General features: G+C 33.9%; 1 protein-coding gene and 1 long non-coding RNA gene across 9 annotated transcripts in view; one reads left to right on the forward strand and one right to left on the reverse strand.

Moving 5' to 3' along the window:
- Positions 1–2,444: 2,444 nt before the first annotated feature.
- The window catches only part of PDILT (protein disulfide isomerase like, testis expressed), a 70,146-nt gene continuing 55,802 nt past the window's right edge, over positions 2,445–16,788 (reverse strand). For 4 of the 6 annotated variants that reach the window (XM_074207132.1, XM_074207130.1, XM_074207131.1 and 1 more), the window contains one exon: positions 2,445–3,188. In XM_074207132.1, coding sequence (XP_074063233.1) covers positions 3,108–3,188 — 81 coding nt within the window. In that variant the 3' untranslated portion in view covers positions 2,445–3,107. The remainder of the gene's footprint in view (positions 3,189–16,788) is intronic. The other 2 variants (XM_074207129.1, XM_074207133.1) reach the window with 2 other exon arrangements.
- LOC141502406 (uncharacterized) overlaps positions 4,627–16,788 on the forward strand; it is a 38,442-nt gene continuing 26,280 nt past the window's right edge. For 2 of the 3 annotated variants that reach the window (XR_012472519.1, XR_012472517.1), the window contains exons 1-2: positions 4,627–5,119; positions 7,489–8,069. This is a non-coding gene — a long non-coding RNA (uncharacterized LOC141502406). The remainder of the gene's footprint in view (positions 5,120–7,488; positions 8,070–16,788) is intronic. The other variant, XR_012472518.1, reaches the window with a different exon arrangement.

The raw sequence follows: 16,788 nt of genomic DNA on the forward strand, positions 1-16,788 counted from the left end.
GCTGTTTCTGTGCTTCTTTTAGACGTGGTAGACCCAGGTCCAACTAACAACCACTGGGAGCTAGGACATGATGACTTGCCCATGGTGACTCGTAGCTGGCAGCCGTGGCTGACTTTTCCCAGTATACTCCTTTTCCTCATCACATTGCCCCCCCCAGATGAGTTCCACCCCTCCATTAGTTCCACACCATAGCATCCAAGGTGCCAGGAATGTGTATACATGATCACAGGTTTCAGAAAGCAAAAACAGTTCTGCCATGAATCCAGAGACTCAAGTCTTTCATTGGCTACAGTGATCTCTGATGTCTTTAGATTTCTTGTCAAGAAGTTACCCTGGCTAAGAAGCAGTCTGCTTCTTAGTAGTCAATGGAAGGTGCAACTTGTGATGAATGAAATGAACAAGTATATACTAGGGTGAGAATAATCCCCAAGAGGAGGTTGCAACTTCATAAGGAGGTGTTCAAGGACTTTCCCAAAAAGTTTGAAACAGGTTACTGTGTTGGATTTCGCAATGCTTAGAGAAAAACTTTTCTTCATTTTCAGCTGCAGGGTCATAGAATCATGAGAGCATAGACTTAGAACTGAAAAGGTCTTTGAGACCTTTTAGAGATGAGGAAATCAAGGCAGGACAAGAGGTTAATTTGCCCAGGTGGGATTTAAACAGATCTTACTGAGTCAAAGTTAGGTGCCACTATATCACCAGTGGCACTAATAAAAGCTTTTCCCTGGGAAATCCACGTAGCAAAGACATGAGCATAGACTCAAGCTAGCAACCAGTCAGTTGATCCAAGTTGGCAATAAAGGCCAAAGAGCTGCTTCAGTGAGGAGCATATAATCAGGTTAGAAGGCATTCAGGTCTAACCTCCTTTTATAGAACAGAAATAAAGGTCTTCCTGACAGAGATAGAAAGGCTTGAGTTAGGCAGATTAACTTCCTCTGCCTTGGTTTCCTCATCTCTAAAAGACTTTTAAAGGTCTCAAAGAACCTTTCAGCTCTAAGTCTATACCCTCATGATTCTATGATAGTGAAACTAAGAATGAAGGAGTCTTTCTCTAAGCATTGTAAAATCTAACACAGTAGTAACCTTTTCCTAAAATTTTGGAATAGTCCTTGAAGATAATAAAAACCTCTTTCTGGAGTTGCAACTTCTAACTGGGGCTTGTTCTCATACTGGGGTATCCTTGTTAATATTATTCATCAAAAGAACCTGGATAAAAATGAATTTGATTAGTAAGAAACTAACTTGTAATAAATATTTGTCTTAAATACTTCTAAAAATCTGGTACCTCAAATCTCTACTGAATTAGAAAAATTACTCATTGTAAAAATCCTCTGCTTTTCCAAGTTTAAGTGATCCGAGGACATGGGGTGCAATGGAAAGAGCACTGCTCTAATCAGAGGACCTAGGTTCAAATCTCACAATTTACATTTATTACCTGTTTGATCTTGGGCAACTCACTTAATCCAGACTTCCATTTTCCTCATCCAACATCATGAGGATGTTGAACTTTACAGTCACTGAGGTCCCTTTCAGATATAGATCTATGATCCTAGGAAAAAGCAAGCTAGGAATCATTCTCTATATGCCTTTCATTACCTTATCCTTGAGGCCATTTTAAGACAACTAGGTAATACAATGGATAGAACACTGTATTTTGAGACAGGAATATATTAGTTAAAATCCACAAACACTTAACAGCTATGTGACCATAAATAAGTCTTTTAACTTCTTTTTACCTTGTATCTGTAAAATGGGGATAAAACCACCACCTATTGTGAGGATAAAATGAGATATTTGTAAAATGATTTGAAAACCTTAAAGCACTAAATAGATGTTATATCATTATCATTATCATTATTATTTTATGTATTATCTAACAGTGGATGTTTTAATGAAATATAGCCTAAACCAGGCCTGAATGTGGTACAAGCTAGTTATCATTCTTTTTGGCCAAGATTAGTAGAAACACTTCCTGCCTTTGTATGTTAAACATTTTGCTCAAAAAGGAGAAACTTGCCTTTGTAGAGGATAAAAAATTTCAAAGTTAAGAGCCTTTGGGCAAAAAGAAAGAACCCCAAGCCTTGTGATGAAAAATGCCCATTTTCTTTGTTAAGCCTATTGAAGGTGGCATTGAAGTTTTCATTGGGCATTACTGTAGATAAGCCCCAAAGAGGTGAATGAAAGAAGGGTCCTACATAGGCTACACTATTAATAGCAGCACTTCTTGTAATGGCAAAAAATGACTGCTGAATAAATGAGGTTTGTTTGAATAAATTTTGATACATGAATATATCTTAAAGGAAAAAATAAAAAGATCAGAATGAATACAATTACTATCACATGGTAAACAAAAAAAAATTGAAAGACAACTAAAATCATATTGTGATAACCAAGCTCTATTACTTTTAAATGAGTTATCTTTAAAGTACTTACCACAATGTTGGCCTACTAATAGTAGGTACTTAATAAACCCTTGTTTTTCTTCTCTTTCTCTTCCATTTCTGATTTCCTCTTGGTAGCAAGATGGGAGCTCACAGATATTATTAGACAAAGTTGTTTTGTAAATCAGTTTTGCTAAAGGGTTTTCCTCCATTCTAAGGGAGGATTCACTGCTGGATGGTTGGATGTGATTAACAATAGTGTAAAAAACAAAAGTTATCATTAACACTTTTAAAAATAGACCAGGTTGGTGACCAAATCTTCCAACTTTGGCCATGACATCTCCATAGTTCCATCAGAGTCATGAGTAAGTCTTTGTCACTAGAAAGCATCTTCTAAGTTTTTACCAACTATGAAACCATCTCAGCAGGCAAATTCCTCTCAACTTCTTGGCCTTAAAGGTTGTTACCCTGGATTGTGGCAATTTTCTACCACAGTGCCTCTGCAAGGAAGATGGGTCTGAATTTGAAAAACAGAAGTTGGTACAATAATACAATAATTTCCAATCTGGAATGACAGACTCTAAAGGAGACAAGGTCAAGCAGGACTGTTTTTTAATTCTGGAATTTTATTATTTTCTCTTGGATTATTTTCACTCAGAATGAAGTAGTCCTATGTGTGCTGTGACTTGTAAATGATTTGCCTCTTTCTTCCTGAACTTAAAGGGATCACAGTTCTTCCTTGATTTCTCCCCAATCTTGAACAGAAAGATCCTCTTGCTCATCAGACTCTTCTTCCTCAAAAGACCACTAAATAGAAAGGGGGTATGTGTGTTGAAAGAGAAGAAGGTAGGAAGGAAGGGGGGAGGGAGGGAGGAGAGAAAAAGGAAGAGGGAGGGGGAGATGGATTATCCTTACTGCATATATTTTTTCCTATAGCTAAAACTTACTTTTCCAGGCTTGGAGTATGCTCCTTCCCTTCCCTTTCCTCTTTCCTTTTTTCCCATTTGTTTCCTTTCCTTTTTTCTTTCCTTTCCTTCATCTCCCCTCCCCCTCCCCTCCCCTCCCCCTCCCCCTCTCCTCCCCTCTCCTCCCCTCTCCTCCCCTCTCCTCTCTCCCCTCTCCTCTCTCCTCTCTCCTCTCTCCTCTCTCCTCTCCTCTCCCTTCATTAATATGGCAACAAAAGTTTGAAAATGTGTTACAAAGGATATGCTTACAAAAGATGCTGAATATATGATTACCATAAAAATTAATAAGATGGTCTCCCTCATCTAATTACATTTAAATGAGTGTACACATTCAATCATTCACTTATATATGTATGCACACACATACACATAACCTACACAAAATAAACATCGATATGATATGAATTAAAACTTTAAATTTTGCCAAATATCTCTCCTCTATCTGCCTTCCTGCTTGAAATTTCACCATTTTTTCCATTTGGTATTAAGGAATTTCTGGTTCTAGGAGATCCCTTTTAAAATGAAAATGTAGCCAGAACTGACAACAAATGACGCTATTATCAGCTATAAACAGCTTATTGTGAATGTGATCAGTTTCCTCTGTGAGAACTGGTGCAAGACACTAAGGAGTTCAACACGAAGGAATTCGAGTTATTCCTCCTCCTCCTCCTCCTCCAACTCACATTATCATTTTTTTTACAAAACATTATTCTATACACTATTTCATCTGATACTCACAACAACTCTGCGATGGGTGTATATAATAGGATTTTTGTCCTCACTTGACAAATAAGAAAACTAAAGCTTAGAGAGATGACTTATCCAAGATCCACCTAAAGTAAATATCAATGTCAGGTGTTATATCCAGGTCTTTTGGAAGAATTCTGAGACATGCTTGTGGACAAACTATAGAGGGGTACTACTTCAGGATACTAAGGAGCAGAGCCAGGGAATAGGAAGAAAACTTAGAAAATGGAGGTGGGAGGACAAGCAAAACAAATTTCCAAAGACTTCCATAATTTTAGTCGCTTAAATATGTTCAAATTGCATGACTTTCTAATTGTGTCTTTGTAAAGATGTAAAGACTCCATTCCTGAAAGTCATTCTCAGAGTCCTAACTAGGAAATCCTGTCTTCTACAGTTAAAATATTTGATGGGATGTGAGGGGAAAAGCAGTGCAAAGGACATTAGGGATTGGGTGATGACTGGTCCAGAGGTCAGTCTGACCACAGAAACAGCTGAATCAGTAAAAGGGGTGGTCCACTTTCCAGAGAGTCAAACTGGAGCTCACAGGAGTGTTAAGAGGAAAGCTGGCTTCTTAAGAGATAGGAGGTGAATGCTTATATCTTTTTCCAGAGTAAAGTTTCCCAAGTCAGAAACTGTATCAATTCCAACAGAAATAACCGCAACTGAATCTTACCCAACTCCATGTCAAGTCTAGGAAAGGGTTTAAAAAAGGAATCTACAGGAAGAGGTTACGTGCAGAGGAAGATGATGAAAAGTTCACTAAATTTGGAGTCAGAGGATTTGTGTTTAAATCTTGCCTCTTCTTACTACCTCGTATGACTGTGGGAAAATCATTCCCTCTGGTCATCAGCTTCCCCACCGGTAGAGTGATGGGATTGGATTACATAAATTTTTAGGTCCCTTCCAGCTCTAAATCATATTTCTTTGAATTCTAAAGAAATAAGGGTCTCCCTTTCCTGATCTCCATCCTATGAACTAATCAATAAGAACTTCCATGAATATTAACCACCTAGGGAGAAGACAAAGGTAAGCTTGATGGAACTCAAATCTGTCAGTGTATGAGCACTAACTGAAGGTCTTATGGCTCTTTTCCAAATTTTATCAGGACAGAGAAAAGATATCTTAGCTGATTTCCTAGCAAAAGGTATTTGGTTCCAATCCTTCCTACCTTGTCTCTTAATCTCCATTCCCTCTCACTGTTCCAGGTCTACAACTCAGAATAGTTCTATCTCTGTAGTTGTACCAGTTTCAATAATATGCTATGGTAAGGGAAGATGATGAGGAAGAGGAGGAGAAAAATGTAATAACTTCAAACCCTAGCCAAATATTAAATCAATACTTTATCCCTGGTATATATCCAACACTAATGTAGTATATAATTTTGTTAATATAATCACTTTGCTGATATTTTATTCAATATAGTTCCATCTATGATTATTCAAGATTTTGATATATACTTTTCTTTCTCTGATTCATTTATCCCTCATTTAGATCAGGAGCATGTTCGTCTCACAAAAAAAAATTTTGGTAAAATATTCTCTCCCCATTTTTCAAGGAATATATGCAATATTTAAATTAACTGGTCTTTTAATATTTGAGAGAATTCACTTGGAAGTTAATACCAATGATCCTAGATTGCTCACTCTGACCAATTTGGAGTTTTTTGGTGAAGTCTTAAATTTCTTTCTTGGAGACAAGATTATCATCCTGTGAATCTCGGTACATTATATTTTCGTAAATCTCTCCTTCATTTGTTATCAGTTTTGTTGGCATTCAATTAAGTAAAACAGTTCTTCACTTTCATCTATGAAGTCTCTGTTTTTTCTTTTTTGATTTTAGCAATTTATTTTTCTCTTTCTGGATTACCTAATGACTTATTTATTTTTTTTAAAAAAAGAAAACAGCTCCTAGATTTATCAATTCATTTTACATTATACCAACAATTTTATTTCTTTTTTATTTTTAAAATTTCCACTTTTTCATTTGATGGAATGTTTTTATTTTTAGCTTTACTTTATTTAACTGTACCAATTAATTAGATTTTTCTTTCTTCTATTAAAAGGAATATACATATATACATATATATATATATATATATATATACATATAGATATATTGATTGCATCTCCAAAACTTTAATATTATGTTTCTTGTCATTTTCTTTAATCAAGTATTCCTTTCTGTTATTTGTTCTTTTACCCACCAATTCTTCTGGGTTAAATTATTTAGCTTCTCTTTGCTTTTGAATCTTGTTATGGTCAGTAAAATAAATGTTTAATATTTTTTGCTTTTCTAATTTGTTTATGAGGTTTTTATGTCCTAGCAAAAGGTCAGTTTCAATCAAGTTGCCATACACAATTGAGATATATGTATTTTTTATTCCCATTGAATAATCTCTAGAAATCTATCACATTTAATTTTTCTAAAATTCTATGTCATTAATTTCTTGTTTTTTGTTCAATTTATTTTGAAATGAACATACTGTGGTACCTAATTATTAAAAGTTTTGTTGTCTATTCTTCTCATAATTCAATTAACCTTTCTTTCAAGTATTTGGCGCATATATACTAAGTACTGATATTATTTCATTATCTGTATCTTTAAATATCAATATACCTGAAGCAATAAAAATCCTATTGTAATCCCTCATTTTAATTCTTTGTGAATCTTTATGTTTCAAGTGTACTTTTAAGAGCATATTGTTGGATTCCATGAATTTTATTTCATATTTTTCCTTATTTTATGAGTGAGTCTATATTATTCACTTTCACTATTATGATTATTGTGTATTTCCTTTCATTATAACCTGTTGTGCTTTCTCTTCTTTTCTTCCTCTTCCCTTTTTAGAAAAAGAAAGGGGGGGAATAGAGAAAGAGAAGGCTTATAATCAGAACTAATAATCAAGAATTAAATTGAATTGTTACTATTACACTGTTCCTCCCTTCTTCAACAAGCCCAGACTGTGCTTATTAGTTTGTACACTTTATAAAACTTTCTTTATGCTTCCAAAGCCTGACCAGTTTTTGTGTTAACCTGCTTTCATGTCATTTCTCTGGGATGACTGCTTTCTATGCTCCTGCCAACTTCTATGTTTCCTTGACCTTATAGTGGTTCCTCTAGCATGCCCCATTCTACCACCTTCCTCCAGTTATTTATTTGTTTGTGTATGTTCAGCTCTGGGCAGATGAGCTAAGGATACTTGAAATCTTTCCTAATACCTCCAAATGTCCATGCCTTTTCCCAAGAAATTTGATATAGATAAGATAGATAGAATCTATCTATCTATCTATCTATCTATCTATCTATCTATCTATCTATCTATAAACTATATAGAATATAAACTCCCTGAAATTTAATTATTGTTTATGCATGTCTTTTGTCTTTGTCTGCATTAGGTCAGAGCATAATATAGCTCCTGGCCGATGTTGGATGTCTAATACTGCTGACTGATTGAAAACACCTCTGGCAGAAGTAATGTGAGAAACTAATGATATCCTATAAAAAGTCATAGGAAGATTATATGAATATCCAGCTGATATGTTCAGTAGAAAACTTGAATGTAGGCAGCTAGGTGGTACAGTGGATAGACCTGGTCCTGGAGTCAGGAGGACCTGGGTTCAAATCCTGTCTCAGACAATTAATACTTAGCTGTGTGACCTTGGGCAAGTCACTTAACCCCATTGCCTTGCAAAAAAAACAAAAAGAAAACTTGAATGCTATTTTTGTCCAGTTAAAGTTAAGAAAAAGAAAAACTGCAGAATGGAATCAAGAAATAAAAAGAATATTAGAAATTCTAGATTCTCTTCCCTAGCAATTGAAATCAAGAGTCAAAAAGTTTAAGGTAACAACGAGTCAAAACAACAGCAACAACAAAATTCTCATTAATTTAAATCCTTATTATAGAAGCTTGAGAGAAATAAAATCAAAGGATGTACAGAACCCCTGAAGAACCCCAGAATTCCAACAAAACCAAAATGTGAGTTGGGTCTAATGCAAAAAAATCAAGTGTCATTAATATAATGGACAAAAGATTCAGGTGAAAAGAGGTGACTAAAAATTTTAGCCTCTCTGCAAAATTGGTCAGTGTTTGGATTGAATAAGATCAATAATTATTGCTTCAAATGTTATAAAGCAGAGAAAGAATTTCAGTCAAAGCATTTTGCGAACTTTTTCTCAGATGCAAGTTTGATTCCCATCCCTTCTTGAAAGAAGCCATCATACATCTATATCTAAAAGTCAGCTAAGTGGATTCAGTGAATAGATTATTGGACCTGGAATCAGAAGGCCTGAGTTCAAATTTGGCTTCAGGCACTTACTGTGTGACCCTGGCAAATCACTTAACCTTGGTCTACTTCATTTTCCACAACTGTAAAATGACGATAATTATAACACTTATCTCCTCGAGCTGCTGTAAGGATTAAATGAGATATTTGTAAAACATTAAATATATAGAAGATGCTTAAAAAATGCTTGTGAACTTCCTTCTAATAGATGACACTAGTTACTCCTCTAAATATAAGCCAATTTCATGCTTCTGTATTTTATATGAAATATTCACAGCTTTCATCATCAAAAAATTATAAACATTTGAAGAAAACAATATTTTGACTGAGAAACAATATGGGTGTGTCCAAAAGTCTCAGGAGAATAAAGAGCAATTTAGTATCAGTCACTAATTATTGAATAAGCTACCCAAAAGTACCATGGCATTTATGTCAAAATCTTATTCACATGCTATAGCTATAAGAAAGAGAATCATATAGTAAGAATGTCAATGGTTTTTAAGATTATCTGGAAAATTGCTTCCTATAGAAGACATGCATCTATTGTAGGATGAAGTGCAGTTTATGCTCATTGTCCTATCTACTCCTGGAGTTGTCTTAAAGATGCTTTCAACAAGCCTACAGAAGATGAGCTCAAACCCCAGGAACTTTCCCAAAAAGGTTTAAATTTTAGCCTCCTTAATTTATTGTTCAGTCATTCTGGGGAGTAACTAATGCTTTGTGATCCTATTTGAGGTTTTGTTGGCAAGGTACTAGAGTGGCTTGATATCATCTTCAACAGCTCATTTTACACATGAGGAAACTGAAGTAAACTTTTTTCTTTTATTTATCTATTTATTTTCATCCATATGCACATGTATTTTTTAAGTTACAAAATTTCCTTCCACCCTCCCTTCTCGCCCCCCCTCCCTTCAGCAGTGAACAGTCAGGCTAGCACATACATATTTTTGATTAATATGTTTATAAATTAGTTATTTTCAAGTATGAGGAATTAGGATTAAGGGAAAGAGATACATAAGAGATAATTTTTATAGAGTGTTCTTCATATTCTGAAGGATTGATGGGTTTTGGGGGTGTGTTTTGCTTTGTTTTGCTTTTCTTCCTCTGAATGGGGATAGCATTGTCCATTGCCGGTCTAAAACAGTTGTCCTAGCTCTCTGAATTGCTGAGGGGAGCTGCTTCCATCAATGTTGTTCATCTCACAATGTTGTTGATGTGTGCATTATTCTCTTGGTTCTGCTCCCTTAGCTCAGCATCAGATCCCATAAGTCATTCCATGCTTCTCTAGAGTCCAGCCATTTGTGATTTCTTATAGAACAATAGTATTCCATAGTATTCATGTATCATAACTTGTTTAGCCATTCCCCAATTGATGAACATCCCCTCAATTTCTAATTCTTTGCCACTACAAAAAAGAGCTGCCATGAGTATTTCAGAACATGTAGGACTTTCCCCTTTTTTTATAATTTCTTCTGGATAAAGACTTGGCATTGGGAATGCTGGGTCAAAGGGTATGAACAGTTTTATTGCTCTTTGGGAATAGTTCCATATTGCTCTCCAGAAAGGTTGGATCTGTTCACAACTCCACCAGCAATGAATCAATGTCTGAATCCTCCTACAACCTCTCCAACATTCATCAGTTTCCCTTTTTCTCATCTTGGTCAATCTAATAGATGTGAGTTGATACCTCATTGTTATTTTAATTTGAATTTCTCTAATCAATAGTGATTTGGAGCATTTTACATATGATTATATATAATTATGATTTCTTCATTTGCAAACTGTCTGTTCATGTCCTTTGACCATTTATCAATTGGGAAATGACTTGTAACCTTATAATATTTGATGCAATTCTCTATATATTTTAGAAATGAGACCTTTATCAGAATTCCTAGTTGTGAAGATTGTTTCCCAGTTTTCTTCTTTCCTTCTAATTTTGGCAGCATTGATTTTATTACTCCAAACCCTTTTTAATTTAATATAGTCAAAATCATTCAATTTTCAGTTTATAATGTGCTCTAATTCTTGGTCATAAATTTTTCCCCTTTCCATAGATCTGATAGAATATTTTTTGGTCTATTAATTTATCTATGGTGTTGCTCTTTATATCTAAATCCTGTACCCATTTCGACCTTATTTTGTGTGAGATGTGAATCTATGCCTAGTTTTTGCCATACTGTTTTCCATTTTTCCCAACAATTTTTGTCAAATGTGAGTTCTTATCCCAGAAGCTGATGTTTTTGAGTTTGACAAATAGTAGATTGGTGTAGTCATTTACTGTGGTTTCTTTTGAACCTGTCCTAATCCACTGATTGATAATGCTATTTCTTAACCAGTGCCAGTCAGTTTTGATAACTGATGATTTATAGTATAGTTTGAGATCTGGTAGAGGTAGGCCACCTTCCTTTACATTTTTTTTCATCAGTTCCCTTGCTATTCTTGACTTTTTGTCTTTTCTAGCTTGGTAAAGTTCTTATTTGGTAGTTTGATTGGTATTGTACTGAATAAGTAATTTAATTTGGGTAGAATTGTCATTTTTGTTATATTAGCTTGACCTAACCATGAGCATTTTTCCAATTATTTAGATCTGACTATTTGAGTGAGAAGCGCTTTATAATTATGTTCAGACCATTTCTTGGTTCGTCTTGGGTGGTAGATTCCCAGGTATTTAAAGTCTATAGTTGTTTTAAATGGAATTTCTCTATCTCTTGCTCTTGGGCTTTGTTGTTCATATATGGAAATGTTGATGATTTATATGTGTTTATTTTATATCCTACTACTTTACTGAATTTGTTAATTATTTAAAAGTGTTTTTTAGATGATTTTCTCAGGTTCTCTAAATATCCCATTATATTATCTGCAAAGAATAAGTGTTTTGCTTCCTCATTGTCAATTCTGATTTCTTCAATTGTTTTTCTTCTTCTCTTATTGCTACTGCTAGCATTTCTAACACTGTATTGAATAGTAGTAGTGATAATGGGCATTTTTTATTTATTATTTTAAGGAAAACTCCATTTATTCCTAAACTTTCTAGTGTTTTTAATAGGAATGGCATTTCTAGCACCTATTGAAATAATCATATGATTTCTGTTGGTTTTATTATTGCTATGTTTGATCATGTTGAGTGTTTTCCTACAGTGAAACTTTAAGAGACAAACTTTAAGTGATTTGCTAAGGGTCACAAAGGACAGGATCTGGCACTTTCTCCACTGTACTTCCTAGCTTCCAGGGAATTTCCTAAGCAATAATGTGCTAAATTTGAAACAACAAAGAACAATAGTAGGTTCTATCTAAGAACATATCTATCAAAACTCCATTGAATATAAAAATCAAAATTCCATTGAAGTTGAAATAAAAGTAGTAGATATTATATAGCAGTTCATATATGTTATGCCATATGGAACTGTGACATCAAATACTGAAGGTGATATTTTCTCCATTTTAGAGATAAGGAAACTGAAGATAAAAGAAATTAAGTGACTTGCTCAGGATCACTTAGCTAGTAATTGTCTGCTTCAGGATTGAAACCTAGATCTCCCCTGATGGCAATACCAGACTGCTATTTAGTGACCCATGCATCACCATGAAGGTCATCTGACTGATTTCAATATAAGAACACCTACAGTTCTCAGTCATCCAAGAGAGGAAAGAGTTGGCAGTGCTCTTCAGAGGCTTGCCTAAAAGGTATTTCCATTCCATTTGATTTAAGCCTTGGTAGAAGGAGAATGAGAAAGCTTCTTGACCTCAAGATAGATATTTGTATCTCAGGACATCCTGGGCAAGTTTTGATTTTTTCTTTTGTTTTATATTCAAGTGAGGTCAAAAAATAGATATATACAAAGACAGATGTATGTGTATAAATAAATATATATATATATATATACATATATACACACATACCTACATACAGTATACACACATATATTTATGTATGTAAATATAACATCCTACAATTTTTTAAATTAACTTATTTATTTATTTTACAATTTTACAATTTTCCTTCTAATCTTGCTTCCCTCTCCCTAGCCCCCACAGAAAGCAATCTGTTAGTCTTTACATTGTTTCCATACTATACACTGATCTAAGTTGAATGTGTTGAGAGAGCTATCACATCCTTAAGGAAAAAAAAATATGAGATAGCAAAATTACATAATAAGATAATTTTTTTTTAAATCAATTAAAGGTAATAGTCTTTGGTCATTGTTCAAACTCCACAATTCTTTGTCTGGATAGAGATGGTATTCTTCATCACAGATACACTAAAATTGTCCCTAATCATTGCACTGGTAGAATGAGAAAGTCCATTAAGATTGATCATCAGTCCCATGTTGCTGCTATGGTACAATGTTCTTCTGATTCTGCGCATCTCACTCAGCATCAGTTCATGCAAATCCTTCCAGGCTTCTCTGAATTCCCATCCCTCCCGGTTTCTAATAGGACAATAGTGTTCCATAATGTATATAAATCAAAATTTGTTCAGCCATTTCCCAAATGATGGACATTCACTCAATTTCCAGTTCTCTGTCACCACAAACAGAGCTATTAATATTTTTGTACAAGTGATGTTTTTGCCCTTTTTCATGATCTCTTCAGGGTATAGACTCAGTAGTATTGCTGGATTAAAGAGTATCCACATTTTTATTGCCCTTTGGACATAATTCCAAATTGCTCTTCAGAAAGGTTGGATGAGTTCACAGCTCCACCAGTAATGTCCGAGATTTCCCACATCCCTTCTAACATTGATCATTGTTGTTCTGGTCATAATGGCCAGTCTGAGAAGTGTGAGATGGCACCTCAGAGATGCTTCAATTTGCATTTCTCTAATAATTAATGATATATAGCAATTTTCATATGACTATGAATCACTTTGATTTCTTCATCTGTAAATTGCCTCCATATATCCTTAGACAATTTGTCAATTGGGGAATGGTGTTTTTTATATAAATTTGACTCAAATCTCTATATATTTTAAAAAAGTATCCTTTGTCAGAAATGTTAGTTGTAAAAATTATTTTCCAATTTATTACATTTCTTCTGATCTTGGTTACAGTGGTTTTGTCTATGCAAAAGTTTTTTAATTTAATGTATTCAAAATTATCTAGTTTGTTTTTAATGACGTTCTCCATCTCTTCTTTGGTCATAAACTGCTTCCCTTTTCATAAATCTGTCAGGTAAACTATTCCTTGATGTCCTAGCTTGCTTATAATATTTCCTTAATGTCTAAATCCTGTAACCATTTTGATCTTATCTTGGTATAGGTTGTAAGTTGTTGGTCTAATCCAAGTTTCTGCCACATTAACTTCTAATATTCCCAATAGTTTTTATCGAAGAGAGAGTTTTTATCCCAAAAGCTGGGCTCTTTGGGGTTATCAAACATCAGATTACTATAATCATTTCCTGCTATCTCTTTTGTACCTGGTCTATTCCATTGATCCATGACTCCATTTCTTAGCCAATAACATACAGTTTTGATGACTGATGCTTTATAATATAATTTCAGATCTGGAAGGGCTAAGCCATCTTCTTTTGCACTTTTTCATTAAACCCCTGGAAATTCTTGACTTTTTAATTTCTTCATATGAATTTAGTTACAATTTTTTCTAACTCATTAAAGTAATTTTTTGGAATTTTGATTGGTAGGGAACAAAACAAGTAGTTTAATTTAGGTAGAATTGTCATTTTTATTATATTAGCTCAGCCTATCCATGAGCAGTTGATATTTGTTCAGTTATTTAAATAAGATTATATTTGTGTGAGAAGTGTTTTGTAATTGTTTTAATAAAGTTTCTGAGTCTGCATTGGCAAGTAGACTTCCAGGTATTTAATATTGTCTGAAGTTATTTTGAATGGGATTTCTCTTTCTAGCTCTTTCTGCTATTTCTTGCTAGTCATATATAGAAATGTTGAGGATTTATGAGAGTTTATTTTATATCATGCAACTTTGCTGAAGTTGCTAATTATTTGTAGTAGTTTTTAGATGATTTTGGGGATTCTTTAGGTATACCATCATGGCACCTGCAAAGAGTGAGTGTTTTGTCTTTTCCTTCTCAATTCTAATTCCTTCAATTTCTTTTTCTTCTCTTATTGCTGAAACTATAACATTTCTAATACAATATTAAATTAGTCATGGCAATAATGGGCATCCTTCTTTCACCCCTGATCTTATTGGGAATGTCTCTAGCATATCCCTATTGCATATGATGCTTGTTGATGGTTTCAGATAGATACTGATTATTATTCTAAGGAAAAATCCATTTATTCCTATACCCTGTAGTGTTTTTAGTAGGAATGGGTGCTATATTTTGTCAAAGGTTTTTTCAGCATCTATTGATATAATCATGTGATTTCTGATAGTTTTGTTATTGATATAATTAATTGTACTAGCATTTTTCCTAATATTGAACCAACCCTGCATTCCTGGGATAAATCCTATTTGGGAATAGTGTATTATCCTAGTGATAACTTGCTGTAATCATTTTGCTAAAATTTTATTTAGGATTTTTGCATTTATATTTATCAGGGAGATAGGTCTATAATTTTCTTTCTCTGTTTTGACTCTTCCTGGTATAGGTATCAGCACCATATTGGTGTCATAGAAAGAATTAGACAGAGTTCTACCTTCACCTATTTTTCCAAAGAGTTTATATAGATTTGGAACCAATTTTTCCTTAAATGTTTGACAGAATTCACTTGTGAATCCATCTGGCCCTGGAGATTTTTTTTCTGAGTTTTTTTTAAAGGTTTTTGTGAGGCACTGGGGTTAAGTGGCTTGCCCAAGGCCACACAGATCAGTAATTATTAAATGTCTGAGGCTGGATTGGAACTCAGGTACTCCTGACTCTAGGACCAGTGCTCTATCCACTACGCCACCTAGCTGCCCTTGGAGATATTTTCTTAGAGAGTTCAATAATGGCTTGTTGAATTTCTTTTGCTAAGATAGGGTTATTTAGATATTTAATTTCCTCTTCATTTAACCTGGGAAACTTATATTTTTGTAAACATTCATCCATTTCATTTACATTTTCAAATTTATTGTCATAGAGTGGGGCAAAAAAATTCTGAAATATTACTTTAATTTCCTCCTCATTGGTGAAGAGTTCACCTTTTTCATTTATGATATTACCAATTTGGTTTTCTTCTTTGTTTTAAACAAATTAAACAGAGGTTTTCGATTTTATTGGTTTTTTCATAAAACTAATTCTTGTTTTTATTTATTAGTTCAATATTTTTCTTGCTTTCAGTTTTATTAATTTCTCCTTTAATTTTTAGAATTCCAAATTTGGTATTTAATTGGGGGTTTTTAATTTGTTTTTTCTGTAATTTTTTTAGTTGCATGTTTATTTTTCCCCTTTCTCTAATTTATTCATGTAAGCATTTAAATATATAATATATTCCCTGATAAGTGCCTTGTCTGTATCCCACAAGTTTTGGTATGTTGTTTCATTATTGTTATTATCTAGGATGAAATCTTTAATTCTTTCTATAATTTGTTGTTTGATCCATTCATTCTTTAAAACGAGGTTAATTAGTTTTCAATTAGCTTAAGGTCCATCTTTCCCTGGCCCATTATTACATGTGGGTATTTTTTTTTTTGCATTATGATCTGAGGAGGATATATTTACTATTTCTGCCTTTCTGCATTTGATTTTTAGGTTTTTATGCCCTAGGACATGGTCAGTTTTTGTGTAAATGCCATGTACTGCAGAAAAAAAGTATATTCCTTTCTATCCCACTCAGTTTTCTCCAAATGTCTATCATGCCTAGATTTTCTAATAATCTATTTATTTCTTTAACTTACTTCTTGGTTTTTTAATGGTTAGATTTATCTAAATCTGAGAGTGAGAGGTTGAGATCTCCTACCAGTAGTTTTTCTGTCCATGTTCTCATTCTACTTCTCCTCTAAGAATTTGGATGCTATACCATTGGGTGCATACATATTTTCTATTGCAATTACTTTATTGTTTATGGTACCTTTTGGGAAGATATAGTTCCCTTCCTTATCTCTTTTAATGCTAGCTATTCTTGCAGCTGCTTTGTCTGAGATAAGGATTGTTATCCTTGCTTTTTTCATTATAGCTGAAGCAAAACATATTTTGCTCCAGTCTTTTACCTTTACTCTGTATGTATCTCTCTCTACTTCAAATGACTTTCTTGAAAGCAGTATATTGTAGGATTATGTTTTTTAATCCAGTCTGCTGATTGCTTACATTTTAAGGGAGAGTTCATCCTATTCACATTCAAAGTTATAATTACTCTTTATTTCCCTCCATGCTATCTTCCCTCTGTTTGTATTTTCCCCCTTTCACTTTTTCCATATCCCCCAGTATTTTGTTTCTGAATACCACCACATTCAGTGTGTTTGCCCTCTTATATCCAACCCCTTTCTTTCCCATTTCCCTTTGTTCCTTCCTT

Source organism: Macrotis lagotis, chromosome X (genome assembly GCF_037893015.1).
Source record: "Macrotis lagotis isolate mMagLag1 chromosome X, bilby.v1.9.chrom.fasta, whole genome shotgun sequence".
NCBI classification, from domain to species: domain Eukaryota; kingdom Metazoa; phylum Chordata; class Mammalia; order Peramelemorphia; family Peramelidae; genus Macrotis; species Macrotis lagotis.